The sequence below is a fragment of the Alnus glutinosa genome, chromosome 6 (genome assembly GCF_958979055.1).
Source record: "Alnus glutinosa chromosome 6, dhAlnGlut1.1, whole genome shotgun sequence".
Taxonomy (NCBI): Eukaryota; Viridiplantae; Streptophyta; class Magnoliopsida; order Fagales; family Betulaceae; genus Alnus; species Alnus glutinosa.
Genome location: NC_084891.1, coordinates 15670169 through 15687907, shown reverse-complemented (window position 1 = coordinate 15687907; position 17739 = coordinate 15670169). Strand labels below are relative to the sequence as shown.

At 33.9% G+C, this 17739-nt stretch overlaps 2 protein-coding genes across 2 annotated transcripts; both read left to right on the top strand.

The window, feature by feature from the left end:
• Positions 1–7339: 7339 nt before the first annotated feature.
• Positions 7340–8618, top strand: LOC133871745 (uncharacterized). Its single transcript, XM_062309158.1, has one exon. It carries the CDS (start codon positions 7489–7491, stop codon positions 8029–8031), a length of 543 nt encoding a protein of 180 aa, XP_062165142.1. The 5' UTR covers positions 7340–7488; the 3' UTR covers positions 8032–8618.
• Positions 8619–16109: 7491 nt separating this feature from the next.
• LOC133870403 (uncharacterized) lies at positions 16110–16856 on the top strand. The gene is made up of 2 exons (XM_062307516.1): positions 16110–16200; positions 16299–16856. Exons 1-2 carry the CDS (start codon positions 16147–16149, stop codon positions 16758–16760), a joined length of 516 nt encoding a protein of 171 aa, XP_062163500.1. The 5' UTR covers positions 16110–16146; the 3' UTR covers positions 16761–16856.
• The last annotated feature ends 883 nt before the right edge of the window (positions 16857–17739 follow it).

Sequence of the window (17739 nt, the reverse complement as noted above, 5' to 3'; positions counted from 1 at the left end):
GATACCACTGGACAATTCACCGAAGCACGAATGCCACAACCTAATGACCAGGTCAAACACCTAGGTTGCTCACTCCATGACTTCTCTAGTCACAAGTTTCGATCGTTTGAAGGTGTTGAAGGGCCCAATGTAGCAGAAGCGTGGCTCACCGACATTGAGGTACTGTTTGATATCTTCGGCTGCAACAATGCGCAAAAAGTTCAGTACATCAGACTGAAGCTGTTGGACGAAGCTAGAAGATGGTAGACCTCAAAGAAGGTATTGTTTTCGGAACCTAGAAACGAAACTGAAATTACCTGAGAATTGTTTAAAATAGAATACAATAGGCGATTCTTCCCTAGAGCTCAAAGACAATTGAGAGGTATCGAATTCCAAAATCTAGTCCAGGGCGACATGACGGTGAAACAATATTCCGCCAGATTTATAGAACTAGCTAGGTTTGCCGCCAACACAATCCCAGATGAGGAGTCAAAAGTGGAGCGCTTTGAAAACGGCCTCAACCCTCGCATCAAGGAAAGAGTTTATATGCCTCGAGATCAAGGATTATGCCAGGTTAGTTGAAGTAGCGTCTCTCGCGGAAAGAGGAATCTGCAAATCAGCAGCAACCTACGATCTGAAGAGGCAATTAAAGCACCAGACATCGTACTCAATAAAAAAGGCCAGTAATAGAGTATAATTCCAAATCAGCTGTTGGCAGAAATTTTTCGCCAACACTAAGAGATTAGAAAATCCCTTGTAACAAATGTGGAAAACTGCACATGGGGGATTATAACAATGGAAGCCCAAACTATTTTAAGTGTGGTAAGCCTGGTCATTTCCTGAAGAGTTGTCCTATGAATCCTGTTGAAGAATCAAGGCTGCAAGAAAGCAAATCACAACAACAAAAAACTGCTCGAGCACAAGTATACTCTCTCTTTCTTAATGATACTGATAGAGATGAATTCGCGGATATGGAGATAGACGCCATATAAGGTTAGAACCCATACGTACCTTAATCGAAGAGTTGGACCCCTAAAATAGATCATAGTACTTTATAAAATATTATTTTCTTGCAGCCTTTTTGATGTGTAGGAATGACCTATATTGAAATCGAGACTTTAAGCTCAGGAATAAGATTCTCTCCTAGGAATGGTAGATAGAATTTCAACAATAGAGGATAAGATAAAATACCCTAGCAATTAAAAATATATGGTGAGATAATTGATAAAAAGAAAATATACATTATTTTCTTACATTATTTTTCTCTCAGGATATTTTTGATCAGAGATAGAATGACTTATGGTCAATAATTAGACACTACACTTAAAATCTATGTCACTAGACTTAAGATTTAGGAATCTAAATCTTCCCTTAATGTAAACTTTATGCGAAGCATAGTTTAATTTCGGGGACGAAATTCTGTTAGGTAGGGAGGGATATAACATCTCAGAATTTAAGATATGAAATATAATATCTTAAAATAGAATTCAAGACCTAATAATAAGGCAAATGAATAAATATGAATATTTATGAGAATAAATATTCATTGGTATTTTACCTTACTATATGAATATTTATAAGATTAAGGGGTAATTACCTTTTTCCCCTATCAATTACCAACCATTGTCAACATGGCCCCATGAACCGACACCTTGACCAAAAGAGAGCATCCAACTACCAACTTTACATACTTTGCCCCCTTCCGTCAGTTTAATTCGTAAAAAGACTTAAATACCCAAACTCAAATTCAAAACTGACATAAATGCCCTCAACTTTTTTAAACATATTAATTTTAATATTTTTTTATTAATTACTGTTGGAGGGCATTTTGGTCTTTAAACCAAAATTAACGCCCAAAAATGAAATATTCTGTCCAAGTTAACGGGATTCTCTGACGAAAGGGGGCAAAGTATGTAAAGTTGGTAGTTGGATGCTCTCTTTTGGTCGATGTGTCAGTTCAATGGGGCATGTTGACAATGACTGGTAATTGATGGGGGAAAAGGTAATTACCCCTAAGATTAAATATTCATTGATTAATTAATGGGTCTCAAATTTTTATAAAAAATCATCATTACCCATTAATGATTTTTAGTTCATGTAAGGACACAGTTAGCTCCTAAATATTAGGAAGATTAAGATTAAAATCCTAAGTAGAAAAAGAACTAATTTTTACTTGATAAAGATTTAATAGGGTATGTGGCTTATTAAAACTCATGTTTATTTTCCTTCTCATTTTTACCCGACCCACATTAACTCTTAAATAAAATCAGTCCATGTCCGTTTCTCTTTACATGTTCCAGCCCAGTTAAAACATCAAAATAACTCATTTCTGTCTTTGCAAAGAACCGGCCCAGCTCATCAACAGTGAAACTAATGAGGAAAAAAAAATCAGTTAGAATCTTAAGTTAAGAACTAAGTAGCAATTAGTTTAAGATAAGAGATAATATTCTTGAATCTGTGATAAACACCTGCGAGGCTACTGTCCGTAGATAAAAAAACGTTATGTAAGCATCTGCACCCTTCAATCTCTTTATAAAAGAAAGGGGTGAGCGATGGGTTCTTCACAAGACCAAAAGTTCTCTCGCTAATTTGCTGAAATTCTCCACATATTCCCTCTCTTCCTCATACTGCAAAAAACCAGAGTTTTATTCTCTTCTTCTCTTGCTTTCCTATCGATAATAATAGGATAAAGGCCTAGAAAAACCATTCTCTTCTCATCAAACAACACCTAACCAAAAACAGAGCATGAAATTCTCTCTCGGCTTGCACCTTGTTTGAGGGAAAAAAAAAAAGTAGCAGAAACTTAGTAGAGAGCTTTTACTTTTATTTGCAAAAAAATCCGCACCTAAACACTAATGGGTCCGTGAAAAGTAAAGAGGAAATTAGCTAACTTACCACTTCATACCCATAGCCATTGGACAAAGAAAGCTTTTCCTCTTTCAGTAAACCCACGGTTTTCCTCTGTGTTCGGTTGATTCCTCTTTGTTTAGTGGTGTTCCTTTAAACTTACAAACTGTCTCTCTCTTGATCGGCTGGTTTTGAGGATGAAAAAAAAAAAAAAAGGAGAAGAAAACATTTAGGAAGAATATGGGAGAACTTACCGGCCCTTCCTACAGTGGGAAGAGAAAAACAGAAAATAGAACAAATAAAGAAGAGGAAGTCTCCAGAATGACTTTTCTCTCTCTCTTCTCTCTCCCGTAAGTTCCTCCTATGTCCTAACCTCCCTTTTTAGTTTTTTTTTTTTTTTTAAAAAAAAAACAAACTCTCTTCTAAAAGGAAAAAGGTGGAATCGGATATAATATATGTATATATGTAATTATATATATAACTGTTATTCCATCAAAAAAATAAATAAATAAGAAACAAAATGAGAAGATGAAGAAATTCCTTCTCTGCCTTGGCCGAATTTAGTCCCTTTAATATCTCAAAAATACCATTTTGAGATATTTGGTAAGTTTTTAATTAAGGCTTTGATTTATGTAATTTCTAAGTTATTAACTTTGTTTTAATATTTTGTGATTTTACAGTTTTGATTATTTTAAGTATCTGATGTTTTAAGTTGTATTTTAAACAGGGTATTTCAAATGACGTATTTAAATAATAAATCACATCTTTGTGATGCTCAAGTAAAAATTAAACTTTTTATAAAAGCGTCATTATGCTGCCCAAAATTCTTAAAGTATTTTTAAGCATTAAATATATTAATGTCGTTATTTTGCCCAGATTTTATAAGATTAAAATAAAGATTATTTATAATTATGCCATTGTACTATTCAGTTATTTTAAAAGTTTAAAACCCATTATTTATATTAATGGAGTTATTATGTTTATTTGATATAAAAATAAGCCATATATTGGCTTAAACCTATTTTGGTATTTGACTGTTTCAGTTAGAATAACTAAAACAATACTTGCTTTAATATTATTTAAATAATAATTTAGTTATTTTGGGTTGCAAACCATATTGTAAAATCAGTGAGTTTTAAACTGATATATCTATTTTGATAAAAAAGAAATTATGCTATAATGAGATTTATTTTGATAAAACAGATGTTTAAGGGTTTAAATAGATGCCGTGGTAAGTACCGTATAAAAGATTAGTAATAAAATATAATTGGATTAATTTTACATGTTGTGTTAATGCTTAAACAAAAATGGGAAATTATATTAAGGTTTATAAAGTCAGAAATGAGAATAGTGTTAAAATGTATTTTTAGAAAAACTAATTCATCATTACTTGTACTAAATTATATTGCAGTGAAAATGTGTTTGTGAATATTTCCAAGAAGTAGGAAAGACTGTGAGTATTCTTACTCACTGAGGATGATACGTAGTTGCTTTCTTTAGCGTAGTGATTTCTGTTTTATTTAATTGTATACGAGTTGGTTTAGCATTTGACATATGTTGTGTGTAACATGTTTTGTTTGGAGTATTTTGTATGCTACGATTTTGCATATTGTATTGTTATGCATATTTAATTGTTATGAATTATGAACCTGTTAATAAGAAAGACTGGAGGTTTAGGTACCAAGGCATTAGTGAATTGATTAGACCAATGGTTAAACTGAGGTTTAAGTACTAAGGCATTAAGAAATTGACTAGACCAACGGTTAAACCAAAAGTTTAAGTACCAAGACGTCAATACACTGATAAGACCGATGGATAAACCAAAGGTTGAAAGGATTAAGAACAAAGTTGGCAGGCACAAAGCGCACAGTGGGAGCACAAGGCCACCGAAAAGATATATTAATAATAAAGCTGGCGGGCACAAGAACGACAGTGGGAGCACAAGGCCTCTCGTAGTAATAATAGACTGACGATCACAAGGCTCACAATCGAGGCACAAGGCCTCAAAGACCAATAAGCTTTATAATTAAAGGAGTACAAGGCTCAACAATTAAAGGAGCACAAGGCTCAAAGATAAACAATAACCAAGCACAAGGCTTTAGTAAGAATGAATGCAAGAAAAAAAAATATATGAGACTGTGCTTATGAACTGTCATTGCAATGGATATATGACTAGCATCATTTGATTGTATAATATACTTTGAATAGAGCAATTTTTCTATATTATTGAGAGTTGTTGACTCACACAAATACAGCATGAGATTGTAGTGTTAACCACAATCACATGCAAGTTTATGTAGGTTCGGACGAAGGATAGAACATCTAGAATTATTATATTAATTTTATTTGAGATTTGTTATGCTAATATGTAATATTTAATAGGTTGGATAAAACAATGATTTTATTATTAGTGCCGGATGTGGCACATATGTTATTGTTTTGAGTGTATTTATTATATTACAACACATGATTCGTATTTTAATATAATGAGGTAATTCAGTCAGCTCTGTTGTATAATGTTCCCTAATTGTTAAGAAAAAATATATTATGTTGTCAATTCTTAATTCTGATGATGTCGTAATGTCACGTGAAAATAAAAGTTTTCACTTACGCTTTTTTATAAAAAACGGGGCGTTACACTCTTTCTCTGCCTGGATCGTTTCAGACTTTAGTTCTCTCTCTCTCTATCTAGTTTGTAGCCCTCTTTCATTTATTTGCTTGGTATGCTGTAGAGGGAGAGACTTTAGGAGGCACAGGGTGAAAAAAATTTGTGGTGCAAAGAGGAAGACTGTCTAGCACAGCTGGCAAAAATTAATATTAAAAAAATTATAACATTATTTGTTTAACTCTATAAATGTAAAAAGAGATTCTGACAAATGTTAAGTTCAACATTTGATTAAAAGTTTGTTAAAGAGACATTTTTGTAGATTTTGTTAAGAGTAATGATTCACCACCACTTAAAGATACCACTTTTTACCATCTTGTCTATGTGGCAAGGTGGTCTCCCACTACCTTTTGATTTTTTTTTTTTTTTTTTTCGTTTTTTTTATTTATTATTTTTTATAAGTAGGGGAGCACTTTGGTACATAAAAAAAAAGTAATGAAAAATAGTATTTTTGAGTGATGTTAAATCATTACACTTTACTTAAATATGTTGAGGAAAGCCAAATATGAAGAGATCGATGATTAGGGCTTATAACCGAAAGTCTGAAACAGCAGACAGGTTTCGTTCATATTTTGTGAAACAAACAAGCTAGGGGGTGCATGGCTGACGGTGTAGGTGCAACTTGATGAAGGCAGGGGTCACTTTTTGTCATAAAAAGCTGTAAGTGGTATTGTTTTCCCCCATCAAACAAATCCATGATGTTACGCCTTTTTTTCTACCCAGGTGTCCATACATACAGGTACACAAATTAAATAAAACCTTCTTCTCTCTGTCTCGGCCCACAGCAAAGCCTGGAACGGTGGAACCACTTTTTCTTTCCGATTTCAAGATACCTGTGAATTTACTATTTACTATTCTCCCTTTTGATATGTTCATCACTCTCTTTCTCTTCTCTCTCTCACATGGTTTGTTCTGTACGTTTCTCGTGATTCTGGAGTTCTTTAGATGAATCTGCTACGCTGTTTAAGGACAAACCCATCTTTTGCTTTTTAGTAATTAAATTCGTTGTTTTTTCCTTGGCCTGAACGTCGGGGAGAATCAATTAATTTAGGAGTGGTCATTTTCCACAAATGTCTCGTCTTTTCAACACCAAGAAGAAAATATCAAGTAAAGGCCAGGTGTACATTTATGTGGTTGAACTGGACCTGAATTCATGTGAATGCCAACAGTTGTTTTGTTTCTTTCCCTTTTAATTTAATTAATTTGCAAAGGGTGATTCACTGCAAAAGTTTTGGGTAGTTGTTCTCATAACAACTATATATTTATTGACATAATTAATTGTCCATAAGCTTTGCGATATAATTAGCTAGGGTATATATGCATGCTTTACAATTTAAATTAATTAACTTCAAAAGATGAAATTAACAAGTAAGCTAGCCTACCATTTGCATGTGTTAGCCTCTGATTAGGGACTTATATATTAAACCAACCAAAAGATTTGGATAACTGAGTTAAAATCGCATTTACACCCGATTCACCAAATATGTTTAGCTAAACATTTCTGAAGTATTTCAGCTATATATTTACTTTCACTGTTTTATTTAACATATTCAGCGTAACAGGTCAGCAAATTCTTTACCATTTTAACTAGCAGGACGCGAAACTTTTTTAAATTTGTTTTTGCTACAGGCTAAATTAAAGAAGACGACAAAGAATTGGAGGCTAGCTATTATTGTTTGATATCTTCAATACAAATCCAGGTGACTCAGGATATATAATATCACTCTCTCAGTCTCTGTCACACAAGTCACACACACTGACACATGCACATTCATTGATTGATTGCTTAGGTAAGCCGATTATGGTCCACATACATCTGTTCTTATCTTAGGCTTCGATCTGCAGATATAAGAAGATGACCGATATAAATTACAAGCTACTCCGATGCTGATCATGTACATATATGAGACAATCCTCCAATTTCTGAACTCGATCGTTCCAAAGAAATACTCTCTCACAACTCCTCTTCATCGATCGATCCTCTCATATAGTCATATATGGCGCCAAACAGAGAAAGTATGATTGGTTCATACTGTAGGAGTGAAAATCATGTCCATGAGCCAGCAGCAAGGCTTTCGATGGAAAGTCTCCAAAGAACAATCTCGGATATCTCATCCGAGATAAGCAAAGAAGACATTAACGCATGCCTCCTCCCGGCCATATCCGAGGTCGAGGATGCCAAGTGCGAGTGCTGTGGCATGTCGGAAGAGTGCACCCGCGAGTACATAAATTGCGTGCGTGACAAGTTTTCAGGCAAGTATATTTGTGGGCTGTGCGCTGAGGCTGTGAGCGAAGAGATGGAGAAGAATGGAGGGAAAAGAGAGGAGGGTTTGAACGAGCACATGACTGCCTGTGTGAGGTTCAACTGGATTGGCAGGAGTTATCCTGTTTTGTACCAAGCAGAGGCCATCAAAGAGATTTTGAAGAAAAGTTCAAGAACTAGATCAGCCAAATCTACGAGCCCTAGAGATCACAAGGGTGGGATTGAAAGGAGCTTCAGTTGTATTCCGGCCATCACAAGGGAGATAGTCGATATATAGTTGATCGATATGATGATCGAGCTACTTAACTTTTTAATTAATTAGGGTTAATTACCTAGCTATATTATATATATTCTCTCGTAAATTGGTACGTACGTACGTACTCCTTTCGCTTTGTACACTGTTTAGAAACTCCCTCCAACTCCCTAGCTTCCCCCCACACTTTAATTGTCCCTTCCCCTGTCAGTACCCAGTCAATACGGATATGTAATTGTGGTCTGGCATGTCCTGTTTCCCAGACGAGGAGATTCAAATTTGTGTTTCTTCAAGAAGCTAGCTTCAGTTGGGTCATTACCCCTTTTTACTCCGAATCCAAAAACACCACTCTCATTTTACCACAGTGCCTAGACCTCCTTACCCCAGAAAATGCGAAGCACGCGTATCTCCCTCCTGTCCGCATCTCTGTACGTATACCATGCAGGTGGTAATTTGCCGTACTGACCGGGTACTGACAGGGGAAGGGACAAAGGTGGGAGGGAGTTTCTAAACAATAATATCCTCAACTTTGGTACGTACATATATGCCATGCGTAAAGAAGAGCGGTGTTTTGTTTTTATGAATTAATGATAAACACCTCTGTAACATGATTAACCATCCAACTTCTAATCCTAATATATATATATATATATGGCCTTTACTTCATAGTTAATTAATTAGTATACTTCTTTCGTCCCTTTCTAGTCTCGCGCGTAATTACTTGCTGCTGTAGACTACTTCTTATTCTTCTTTCCGACACCAACTTACAATACATTTATATATTTTTTTTACTTGTTCCGGTAAAATTATTTTTATTTTCCGGTTATCATTTTCGGTTGCATTAAACACCAAAAATTACATAAAATAATATTTTATACCCAAACAAATAAAACATTAAATTTCAGGCAGGTAGGTTGAGTTTCTTGTGAATGGCTTTAATTGTTCCAAGCCATGCATCCATCCAATTAACATCCATGCTTTCCCTTTATTCAGCTGTTAAATGATCATCTTTCACCTAACCAAACCTTCCCTGAGCCCCATTAAAAATAGTAAAATACGATTAATTAATTTCAGGCTGTCAGACCCAATAGCCACAAAGCTTTATCTGGCCCAACCCTCCCACATCATTCATGTCCACCCAATCTGCCCCTAGCTCCTAGTACTCTCCCACGGCCCAATCCCAAGCATAACCAAAACGAAACCAAACCTTAAAAATGACATGCCCTCAAACATCACATAACCCAAATTCAACAACTGTTTGTTTGTTTCTACGAAAAATATTTTTTTGTCAAAAAATTATTTTTTAAGACAATGTATTTTCATTGAAAACATCTTTTAGCATTTGGCGCGTTTGAAAAAATTCTAAATACTTTTTTATATTTTCATTCAATCATATTAACTTGTAATTTTTTTTTTTATTTACAATATATATATATATATATATATATATTTTAAAAAATAGCCTAGAAATTTGAGTTCCGTTGAAGTTCTAACGGTGGTCTTGCAGTGGACCGAATCCCAACAATGGACCGTTAGAAGCATGACAGTTGTAATGCCCAAGAAAGAATAAGTGATATTTTTATGTTAAAAATATTAATAATAAATAAATAAATAAAAGAAAATTTGAAATAATAGGAAAAGAAAAGAATTTGAAAATATAATAAATAAAACTAATATATATATATATATATATATATATATATATATACATGTGGGGCGATCAGGTCGCCCCACTTTCAAAGAAATGGTGTGAAGGGCACAAAAGAAAAACAAAAGTGGCCACGCAGCCATTTAATTGGCCACACGGCCATTTGTAACTGAAGGGCTTAATTGCCCTTCTAATTAAAAAAAAAAAAAAAAAAAAAAAATGAGAAGTGTGAGGCGCATGTGCGCCTCACTTAAGAAAAAAAAGAAAGAAAGGAATGAGGCAGTGCCTCATTTCTGTAAGCTGAGAGAAGAGAAAAGGGGGGAGAGAGATATTTTTCATATACAAAAATATCCAAAAGACAGGACTCTGTAGTCCAACACATTACGATCATCGCTGTGAGCTTCAATCGTAATACCCCAAATATAAAGCTATTGGGTCATTATCTAGCTCAGGAATACATGCAGTCACAATATCAGAATCTGCACGGTTGCGGGGGTTGCCGCATCCGTACAGATGGAATTATGAGCCCACCGCCTTAGTATATTTAATTACACTAAGACCTCAGAGGTATACTATTCACTGAGTTTTCGCAAAGAACTAACTTTTTATTTTTTAGTCTCGTGTACACTATAACAGCTACCAATTTATAAACTTTTGTTTGAAAATCCCCATAGCTGATTTAGCAAACATCGACTAATAGAAAACATTTAAAGCATACTATGTAGCTGCGAACACATATAGAAGTTCCAGTCATCCCACCTTGGAAACAACTACATATCTTTTCACCTACTATAAAACTATTGTATTTTGTGGCTCAAATGTACAAAGAAACAACATTGCCAGATGTTATAACTTTATGTCAAAAGACACTTACATTACCCAATTCAGTAGCGTACAGTCTAGGTACATCAAGCATAAAACAATGGTGGCTCAAATGTACAAAGAAACAGCATTGCCAGATGTAGGTAACTTCATGTCAAAAGACACTTACATTACCCAATCCAGTAGCGTACAGTCTAGGTTCATTAAGCTTAAAACAATGGCATCTTACTCAGTAATAAAAAGAAACAGCATTGCCAGATGTAGGTAACTTCGTGTCAAAAGACACTTACATCACCCAATCCAGTAGCGTACAGTCTAGGTATACTAAAGCGCGATGCCTTTAAATCATGCAAATAGAAATATACATAACATAAAAACAATACCCACCGACACTATGATATATGTATGCATATGCAATGTCCTCAGAGCCCATGGCTCAAGAAACTGGGTCCCAGACTCAAATCGCCGAGTCCCAGACTCATATCACCGAGTCCCAGACTCAAATCGCCGAGTCCCAGACTCATATTGGCGAGTCTCAGACTCATATCACCGAGTCCCAGACTCAAATCGCCGAGTCCAAAGTTGTGCCGTTAAGCACGCAATGCATTATGTCCCCCCTTTTATAACTCACACTAAAAATCTCAATCATTTACAATGCAACTCTAGTATACAAAAATCCCCAACAATATCCTAGAGTCACACCATTTATTCAAACTCCACATATCATATACATACTTCAACATCATCATAATTTCAAGATATTTAAAAGTACTCAAATAATCCAAAACAGATATATTCAACATACAGTTGGTTCAGATTCATAAAACACATATATTTTATTAGATTCCCCTTTGGATTTTTCATGCAGTTTGAATGCATGAAACGATATAAATTCACATAATTTTAGAATTTCAATCTTTTTTTTTAAAAAAATTGTAGGGGATCCTAATTCCAAAGTAACCACTACAATGATTTTTTTTTTTTTTTTTTTTTGTTTTTTTTAAAAAATAGCATTTATTGATGTGTCTACAGTAATCAACTTTTTGCCACATCACTAAAATTATATCATATAATTTTTTTTTAAAAAAAAAAATTTGAAATTTAATTTATTAGTGACTTGTCACTATTTAGTGAAGTGCCAGATTTGGCGTGTCACTAAATATTAGGTCAATTTATTTAGTGAAGTGCCAAAGTACGTTGGTGCGTCATTAAATATTAAGTCGATATATATAAAATTTAAGTTATTAGTGACATGTCAAATTTGGCACGTCACTAATAGTGAAGTGACGTGCCAAAGTTGGCGTGCTACAAAATATTAAGTTGATATAATTTTTTTTTTAAAAAAATAATTTGAAATTTAAATTATTAGCGGTATGCCAAATTATTTAGTGATGTATTAAATTTAACACGTCACTAATTAGTGACGCGCGTGCCGACTTTGGTATGTAACTGAGTATTAAGTCAATATAATTTTAAAAATTTAAATTTAAATTATTAGTGACATGTCAAAGTCGACATGTTAATAATTTAGTGACGTGTCAAATTTGACACGTCATTAAACATCACAGGAAAGGCGCGCGCTAACGGCCTCTCTTTTCATTCTTTCTTTTCTTTTGACCCTTTTTACTTTCCTCCCCCCTCCCCCTTTTTCTTGCTCCTCCACCCCTTTTCTTCTTCTCTTCGATCTTTTCTTTCCTATGCTAATCCCTTTGCCATTTTGTTTTTAATTATGTAATTCTTTTTCTATTTGCAAGTTCTTTTAGACATCGCATTAAACTCAACGCGAGGTAATTTCGAGTTCTCTACACCTTTTTCCTTTGCTCTTTACATTTTGCTTCTTTTTCTTTTCTGGTGAACTTTGATAAAGAGAACTAGGGCTTGCTATTTATGTGTAAAACAAGCATAGATTGATTAATTTTATCTATTTTTCACATATACCTATGCATACTGTTATGTGAGTTTCCTCTTCTCATGCAATTCATGCTCATTTTACCAATCCACAGTGAGTTTCCTTCTCAATCTCATCTCCGTCTATCTCTCTTGGTTTGTTTTACTGTCAATCCACGGTGAATTTCCTTCTCACTCAGTATTATATTGGTTTGTTTTACTGAATATTTTTGATAAATTGTTTTACTGAATATCAATGTTAACTTATATGTGATCTTATACTCTTCAACTCGTTTTCCTATTTTTCCTTTGATTTGTATAATGCTTGGCCTCTAGTTGGTTGCTGAGAAAATAAAGGAAAAGGAAAGGAAATTCAGAACACTTTTTGGGTTTTTTTTTTTTTTTTTTGTTTTTTGGGTGTTTAAACGTAAAATGTAAATTTAGTGACATTTCAATATATTTTGTGACACGATAATGATGGCAAAAAAGAAAGTAGTTCATTTGCAACTCCAAGTTAATAATTAAAGTGCAAAGTTTATGGCTGCATTCCCACTGCCCCTTGTCCTTTTTCTTCTCTTCTTATTGTAAGTGGGAAAGATCTACCTCCCACTAGTTTATTAGGTATATAGTTTTTGTTTGTTTTTAGTTTGTTTCGTTGTTCGGTTCAATGTACTTTAAAAAAAAAAAAAAAAAAATACTACTGTTCCGTCTGGAGTACGTACTTCAATTTCAACGACACAGCCAGCACCACTTGGCAACTTCTTCAAATAAAAGTTTGACGTAGGAATGCAACACACGTGGGCCTATAAAAGCTATCTAGCTATGCAACATCATTCTTCAAGTTGAAGGTGACTCTTTAGTTGTAATCTAACCAAAGAAACAAAAATGATATCGATGCAGGAAAAGACCATATTGAATCAATGGTTGAGATGTCAGATGTTAAATTAATAGCATTAGAATATATATCTTAATAGAAAATATCTCTATAAGAATGGAAATAATCCTGCATAATATTTGTGATTATTTTTAGAATATATAATATTTTAATTTCCCTATAAGTATTTTGCTTTGTCTCCAAATTTAAAGTTATTTTGTATTTTTATTTATTTTTTCTTTTTCCTCCAAGAATTTTGCTTGTAAAGCACTCAAACTCGGTCTACATTGAGGTAGTCTGTATTATTTTGAAATTTAGTTTTGAAGTATCAATTAAAATTTTAGTCTTTCACAATATTTATTTCTCTTTTTGCTTATTTGATGCAACTAGCTAAGGTTTTTCTCTTCCCTGTTTGTTATTTTTTCTCTTCCTAAATTCTCATTTCAATCTTCAATTCTTAATTTCTGCTGTTATCATACGCTATCAAAATAATCTTAGTTATGCCCTACATAAAAAAAAAAAAAAAAAAATCTAACTAATTATGCCAGACATCTAGTAAGGACTGAGACAAAAATGTTTAAATTAATATATAAAAAAAAAAAAAATTAGTATTCATTTCAGGCTTTGTTTGTTTTGGCGTTAAATGATTTTCGGAAAATATTTTATGTATTTTATGGAGTTTGGAGCGATGAAAAATAATAGTTAACCAAGAACATTTTTAGTTTGATAGAAAAAACTTTTTAATTTTCACAAAACGTTTTCCTTTTTAGAAGTGTAAATAATTTTTAGAGTTTGAGCTTCTCATTCTCTCACTATCGGACCAACACGGGGCAATTGTTGGACCACCATCGAGCTACCGTTGAACCACTACGTAACCACCCTCGGCCTTCGCTAGACCACCATCGAGCCAACTCCAGCCTCCACCAGACCACTACCGTGCCATCGTCAGACTACCATTGGGTCACGACTAGCCCCCAGGTGACCATTGTAGGGCCACCACCGGACTCAAATTTTTAGGTTAATTTTTTAAAAAAATTATTTTATATTAATATTTTTATGTTGTGAATAAAAATTCATTTTTATAGGTTAACATGATTGAATGAAAATATAAAAAATATTTTTATCTTCCCTACCCATCAAACGCCGAAATATTTTCCTAAACTAATGATTTCCTTAAAAATATTTTCTTAAAAAATGATTTTTCTAAAATATTTTTCTTCGGAAAGCATTTTACATTGAAACAAAAGAAGCATCAATACTAACAAAAAAATCAAAAAAATAAAAGTAAAAGAAACAAAATAATTGTTTCTTAACTATTTTTTTCTTAGTTTTTTATGCTTCTCAGTTCTTTGGGTTTCCTTTTAGCAATATTTTTTTTTCTTTTTAATTTCTTTCTTTCGGTTGTTTCTCATGTGCTAAAAACTACACTAGATTATAGCTAGGTATCAAATAATAATTAAAAAATATTGTAGTCTGCAATCAAATAACTACAGTTATCAAATAACTATACTTTCTTATAAATACATTTTATTGCAGAAAAATAATTCATAAAATTAACTATAAAATAAAATCAATTTAATTACAGGCAAAAAATAACAAAAGGAGCATTAATAGTATTATGACATTATCAATATTCAATAACCATAATCTCTGGTACTTCCCTACATATATATATATTCAATTCTCTAACGTTGTTTATTAATAATGAGACATTTTTTTGGCATAAATATTAGTTTATCAAATATATGTGGGCAAAAAAATAAAAAAAGCAAACAAGTAAACCAAGTTTGAGAACTTCAAAGACACTAACCTTAACTTTACTAGTCTCTTTAATGGCAACAATATTAATCTTGACTAGTTGAGCAGATATGCTAACTGCAGGTGGCTTTTACAGGCTAAAGTCAATATCATCACCACGTCTAGACATGAGATAATGTCCACAGTCGTTCCCCTGCTAAATCGCTGCTTATGCAAATTTATTTGAAGCGTGCAATTAAATTGCTCAAAATTAAACGCGAGGTTCCTATGGCTAAAGCTTCAGCCTTAGTCTCGTTTCCCAGAAAGACGAAACGGTCATTAGCATAAATCATTAATCATTACAATTGATATGTTATAATTTTACCAAATCGAATGCTCAATTTTATTATTGACTATGGACTATAGTTTATAACTTACAAAGTTTAATTATGATTGAAATTTTCTGTGTGATAATCTTATTAAAACACTTCAAACCATATTCAATATATAACCTAAAAACTACCTACATGTCTATATACAAAGTAATATTCATGCACATGTACAATTATATACATGCCCAACGTTCTAAATAATTTTTTTTTTTAAAAATAAACAACTTTATTTAATAAACTAAAATTTTATACAATAGATAGAAATTGGCTTAGTTTCAAGACATAAACCCTCAAGAACCCTAGTTCTCTCTTCTCTTAAATAGGCTTAACCAAAAAAAATAAAAATAAAAAAAATCTCCGTTATGCATATATTTTAGCAAGCACAATCAAGTTCCCAATACATCTCGTGAATCCTCACGAGTGGCAAAAAATATTAATATTCCATACCTTTAACATTTATCTATTGCCATCCTATAAAAAGTATATAATATATATATGCATGATGATCCTAGTTGCAAATTGTAGTGGAAGCCCTAGCTACAGCCCTAGCTAGCTAGTTCCTAGTGGTGCAATTTGCACATTAATGGAAAAGCAACTCTCATCCGTAGAAATTCAGATATTCTAGCCTGTTCAGCATGGAAATTGATCAACTGCATGCAAGCCTAGCTATGACACCTACCTCAACTTCTTTAACTCTTGATTTTATCTCTTTTCCGATTCTTCTCCGTATAAATTTATACGTCTCGATCCCTTGAAGAGCTAATCATCTTTGCAAAGATATGACACCAAAACCACTGACTAAAACACCAGTATCCAATCTCTTTCCCATCATGGTATTGTTGTTTTAGTTATTTCACTTGTTATATATATATAAATTTTAGTGGCTCATTGCCTAATTGATTAACCCTCTATCTCCCTCTGATCTCTACAGAATGAGCACAGGCTGCGAAAGGTGGTCTCCGACATATCCGTCGAAATCGACAAATATATTAAGGAATTCGAAAACATTGTGGTGGTGGATGAAGTTGAATGCGAATGCTGTGGGCACAAAGAGGACTGCACTCCGGCCTACATCGCACAAGTTGAAGAATCTTATTCAGGAAACTGGGTTTGCGGTCTCTGTTCTGAAGCTGTAAAAGAAAGACTGGCCCGCGGAGCTCCAAAAATAGCCATTAGAGAAGCAGTTAGCTCTCACAGGGAGTTTTGCCAGAAATTCAACACCACAACTAGACTCAACCCGAATCTCTCATTGACATGCGCGATGAGGGATATTGCAAAAAGAAGTTGTGAGAAAAGGAACTCGTCAATAACAAAACTTGCTCAAACCACTAGCAGGGACGGAGCCAGAAGTTCTTATGGGCAGGGGCTGGTAGTAAAAAAAAATTATTGGTAGGAGCTAATAGGCTAAATTTTTAGTTTTTTAGCTTATATATATATATATATATTTTTTTTTTGAGATTTTTTTTTTTTTTTTTAACCTAAGAATTTTTTTTTTCAAGGAAATTGGGGGGGGGGCCATGGCCCCTGCCAGTCCCCCCCCCTCCCTCCGTCTCTGACCACTAGCTGTAACGTCCCAGGAATAGGGGGAAATCCAGGATCTCGTCAATAACAAGATAATATAATTTGAACGCCTTTGATGGCTTGTGAGTTGTGAGTAATGTGAGAGCTATATAATCCTAGTAGAATATATTCTGGCATTTGTCGTATATGTCCCATTTATCGTATTTAATTTATTTTGTACATTAATTATCTGTTTTATATTTTTTAGTCTGCGCACGTCGATTTTTTATTTTTTTTTATAAGTCGATTTGAATTTACTTGTATTAGTTGACTTATTCAACTATAAATAGCCTAATCTTGTACACAGTTATAGACAAAGAGAAATATAATATTCTATTCAGAATTCTTCAGTTATTTTAATATGGTATCAGAGCCAGGTTTTTGTGTCTAGTATACTAGAAACGTCCACAGCGCCCTCATGCACCAAACAATGTTTATTTTTTCTTTTTCCCTGTAGAGCACCCGATCCTCATGTTGCCCCGGCCACCACGTAACACTTCAGTCAGTGCTTTTCCGCCGTGAACACTAGATCCAGAATTAGAGACGACCAATCTACTTGTCAGAGGAAACTACTTGCCCATAAGACCTTTCACGCGCCGCCACGTGCCACCACGGATTTTCAGTGTTTGTTTCACGCGCTGAAACGCACCTCCAACTTTTGCCGGTTTCAGACAAGGACACCGGATTCTTGATCGGAGTTTGCCGACCTACTCCACACCATCAAGAATGCACTGCCACCATCAACCACGCACCCCACGCGCCACCACGGGTTTGTTTTCCACTTGAACTCACAATTTTTTCTTTGTTCTTTG